Source organism: Chlorella variabilis, assembly GCF_000147415.1.
Source record: "Chlorella variabilis unplaced genomic scaffold CHLNCscaffold_44, whole genome shotgun sequence".
In the NCBI taxonomy this organism is placed as follows: Eukaryota; Viridiplantae; Chlorophyta; class Trebouxiophyceae; order Chlorellales; family Chlorellaceae; genus Chlorella; species Chlorella variabilis.
This window is the reverse complement of record NW_005435045.1, coordinates 9,378-13,694: the sequence shown is the minus strand read 5'-3', so window position 1 is coordinate 13,694 and position 4,317 is coordinate 9,378. Positions and strand designations below refer to the sequence as shown.

At 65.5% G+C, this 4,317-nt stretch overlaps 1 protein-coding gene across 1 annotated transcript in view; it reads right to left on the bottom strand.

Annotated features, from left to right (window-relative positions):
- Positions 1 to 3,470: 3,470 nt before the first annotated feature.
- The window catches only part of CHLNCDRAFT_142605 (hypothetical protein), a gene marked incomplete at both ends in the record, with an annotated part of 2,629 nt that continues 1,782 nt past the window's right edge, over positions 3,471 to 4,317 (bottom strand). The window contains 2 exons of the mRNA XM_005842740.1: positions 3,471 to 3,965; positions 4,132 to 4,228. Of these exons, the coding sequence (XP_005842802.1) occupies positions 3,471 to 3,965; positions 4,132 to 4,228 (592 nt within the window). The remainder of the gene's footprint in view (positions 3,966 to 4,131; positions 4,229 to 4,317) is intronic.

Below are 4,317 nucleotides of genomic sequence, written 5' to 3'. Positions count from 1 at the left end.
GATGCGGCGAGCAAGCTCCATCTCCGTGAACAGGTGCAGCACGTCGCCCACCACACCGCTTGGGAAGGTGTAGTTGGGGATCTGAGTAGTGGACTTGCCCATCCTGCCTGTTGGGCACCAGAGTAGGGAAAGAAGGGTCAAGAGCGTCGGGTTTGTAGAGACTGGGCAGAGCCACGCGCTGCCCATTGTTAAAACAAGCTGACGAGCAGGGGCAGCTTTCCACAGCCGCGGGCCACCCACCACATGTCAGATGCATACCTGCTTCTGAATCTAGAACCTGCACCATGGTATCGCCGCCCATATCCTCCTGGCGCCGTTGGAGCACAAAAGATGTCAGCGAGCCCTGGAACTTGGACAGATGAGCAGAGCCGGCATCCCGCCGGGCGGAGGGTTCATTCATTCATTCAGCACACAGACCGGCCGCCTCTTGCTCGAGGGCGGCCCACTTTGGCCTGGGCAGCCCGGGCCGCCCTCCCCCCCGGGCGCATGTTCGGTGTTGGAGGGGTGCGCCCAGCGATAGGGGGCCCCTGAAGGCATGCGCCGAGGCCGGGAAGCGTGGTTCGGCGCTGCTGCACGCTTGGCGACTTGAACAGAACCGCGTGCCGCCGAGCTGCGGCCGCAGTTTCCGGCCCACAGTCTACGGCCGCAGCCACGGGACTCGGCGGCACGGCGTTTGGGCCCAAGCTTGCTGCCGCCGCCGCCGCCGTGCCCGGGGGGCAGCGCGGCGGCGGCGGCGGCACGCTGCGACGCCCCCGAGCCACCGAGCTGCGGCCGTAGCTTCCTGCCAGAAGCCCACGGCCACAGCCACGGGACTCGGCGGCACGGCGTTTCGGTCCACGGCTTGCTGCCGCCGCCGTCGCAGGGGTGCTGCCTGCGGCGGCGGCGGCACGGCGTTTGGGTCCACGGCTTGCTGCCGCTGCCGCCGCCGCAGGGGTGCTGCCTGCGGCGGCGGCGGTAGCGCACGTGGCAACCCCCCGCGCTTCCTTGCCTCCCATCCACCGGACCCCGTCCTGCGCTTCACTTTGTTTCGGGAGGGGCTGCTCACTGCTCATTGCTCATTGCTCATCGCACACTGCTCAACGCTCATTGCCCTATATCCCACCCAGCCGCAGGACTCTACTGCCGCCCGCGCCCCGCCCCATCTGGCCGCTTGCGCGCCCCATCCCCCCTCGATGGGGCCCGCCCACACCGGGGCCTCCCCCCTCCCGCCCACTGCTTTCTCAACGGCCCCGAGCCGGGGCTGCCCTCATTGCATACATAGTGCGCCTTTCCCTGCTTTTCTAGTGACCTAGCGTTCCGCACTGCCGTTTGGCCAGCCCATGCTCCCGTACCGTTGCGTTTCTCCCCAATGCGCCATGCCACTTTGCCAGTCATACACACGTTTCGATGCGTGCCCTGTCAGCTGCTTGCGTTGCATGTCGCCTTGCTCCACCCCTGTTTTATTGCTTTCTCTGCTTTCGCCCGGTTCCCGTCCCGTTTCGGCGGGGAGTCTATGTTGCAAGCTAGTTCTTGCTTTACCAGACTTTAAGCCCACACAAGCAAGCAGTGCCTGCAGAATCCTGCGCAATGCTCGCTTGCTCTCTCACCACCAGCTTGATGGATCCCTGCACGTCCCCACCATGCCGCTGCTTCCAACCCTGGATGGAGAGGTCGCCCACTAGTTCAGCCGTCTCATTCAGGACGTACAAATCTGGTCCAGTGTCGCTGCAGGCGGCAGGACATAACGCAGGGGAGCAGGCGGCAGGCCCCATCGGGGCATCAAGACCAAACCCGCAAGCAAGCCCCCCCGGCCCCTACTTAGACGCCAGTAAAACATTTGCAGACAGCCTCATCAACGCAGCTGCCTTGACTGGTGTAGTTTGGCAGGTGTTGCGTTCCCTGATGATGCGCGCCGCAGCGGCCCACCCCCGCACCTAAACCGCCGCTTCTTAGCCTTCATTTCATCCTGGTGACGTCCGCTGTCATATTCCGGCGCAGGAGGAAGGAGCGCGTAGGTCGTCAGGTTGTCGAGCAGTGTCTTGCCCACGCCCGTGTCCCCCGCCAGCCCCACTGTGGTGGGCTTGATTCCATCCTCCACGGTCTTCTTCAGCTCTGGCAGCCGCTCCTCTACTCCGTCAACAAGCGCGTAGGACCGACAACTCTCCAGCGTCTTGCGCCCCTGCGCTAGCAGGTTACCGCCCAGCAGTAACCCCATGAGACGTTCAATTGTGCAAGCAAAGGTCCAAAAGCAGTAGGGGAGCCATGACTAGGGTTACCAAGGCCAGCGGGGCCCCCCTCAGGCTGCCGTGCGATCGTATCAGCCCAGCCATGCAAGTGCACCGCTCTGAAAAGACTCCACAGTCTCAGCACAAAGGACAAGGTGACGAGGAAGCAGGGCGCCGGACAAGGGATGGCACCCACTACTCGCGTCGACGCGGGCCGCCACCGCACGCGCCACTTCAGTCCTGCCAGCGAGCGAGGAGATACCCTTCCATTCTGACCAGCCTTCACCACGGTATGGCTGTACTGGACTGCTGGACCCCAGTATTGGAACAGACACAGCGCGCTTGGCGGCTGCCTGACCGTCGCCACTGCCTGGCTGCGGGCGGATGGCGGCCCCGGCTCGCCGGCGGCGGCACAGCTGACGGCCTGGGCCTTTGTTGCGTTCTACGCCTGCTGCTGCGCTGACACGTGGAGCAGCGAGCTGGGCATCGCCAGTGGCTGTCCGCCACGCTTGATCACCACTGGGAGTGTGGTGCCGCCTGGCAATAATGGCGGCGTGTCCCCGCTGGGCACGGCGGCAGCAGCAGCAGGCGGCCTGCTCATGGGCGCCTGCTACGTGGCTGCCGCGGGGCTGTCGACCGCGCTGGCTGCTGGCACCGGCTTCAACAGTGCTGCATCTGGGCCCGGCGCTTGCCAGACTGGTGCGGCGGCAGACTGGCGGCTGGTGCCGCTGGCTGTGGCAGCGGGCGTGGGAGGCTCACTGCTGGACAGCCTGTTGGGTGCCACGCTGCAATTCAGCGGCGTCGACGAGCGCAGCGGCAAGGTGGTGTCTGGCATGCCCGCGGTGGGCACGCCGGCCGCTGCAGCGGTGCGCCACATCAGCGGCCGCGATGTGCTCAGCAACACGGGCGTGAATGTGGCGGCCAGCCTGGCGACAGCTGCGCTGGCGGCGACGGCAGCATCACGCCTGCTGCCCCCGTGCTGAGCTGGGCAGGCAGCGGCGGCCCATTCTGGGGCTTGCATCCAGCAGAGGGGCGTGCGTTTTACAGATCCTGGCATTGCCTGGCAACAACATGTGGCGTGCTGCACAATCTACAGCAACAGCATACGCGACTGATTTGCCAATGTGTAAACAGAAGCTGGCAGTGAATAGTGGTGGCTTGCAGTGCGGCAAAACTGGGCAGCAGTGTACAGGTGCGTACAGGTAAAGAGGAGTCATGAGTGGTGAAATACGGGCGGTAAGGGTCCCGGGGTGGGAGGGGGTTTGGTCAGAGGCCCCAGGCCTGCACCTTGCCGTCTGCCGTCCCCGTGTAGAGCCGGTGGCTGGCCTGGTCATACAGCAGCGCCGTCACATGCTTCAGCGCAGCAGCAGCAACTGCGGAAGCAGTGGGATGGCCGCCTCTTCTGCTGCCAGCGGGGCCCAACGGGTGTGCCCCTCCTGCCTGCTCCGGCTGCTGCACTGCCGCCACGTGGCACCCAGTCAGCAGGTCAAACACCCGCACACAGCCCAGGTGCGTCGTGTCCTGCCTGCCGCCGCCGCTGCCTTGTGCAGCACTGCCAGCCCTGCCGTCTGCTGCTCCCCGCTCCTGCTGCCCTGCTGCTGTGAGGCCGCCGGGGGGGGCGCTGTCTGGAGCTGTACTGCTGGCTGGTGGGCAGTACACAAACAACAAGTCTTGGGTGTTGCTGACATACACAGTGTTGGCGGTGGTGGAGAGGGCGGCCCCCGCCAGGGTGGCCAGCCGCTCCCCCTGGAAGTTCCACAGCTGCATATGAACAGACAAGCGGGGCAGCAGGAGGCATCTGGTGAGCTCATACGCGGCCCTGGCAAGCCAGCAAGGGACCACCAGAGCAGCTCCCAATCAAGGCCTCCTGGTCTGATGCAAAGCATGCACTGAGGACAGCATGCATGCGGCAGCCAGCGCAGCCCACCTGCGCGCCGTGCGCCCCCCAGAACGCCAGGAACAGGCGGTTGAAGGGCAGGTGGATGAAGGCTTCGGGGGCGGGGAACTGAGCAGCGCCGACCTCCCTGCAGGCCCACAAAGCCGCCAGGCAGGCAGGCGCATGCGTGAGTCGGGATGCCGGCGCTGCTTGCTGGAGATCGACGCTTTGCCACGG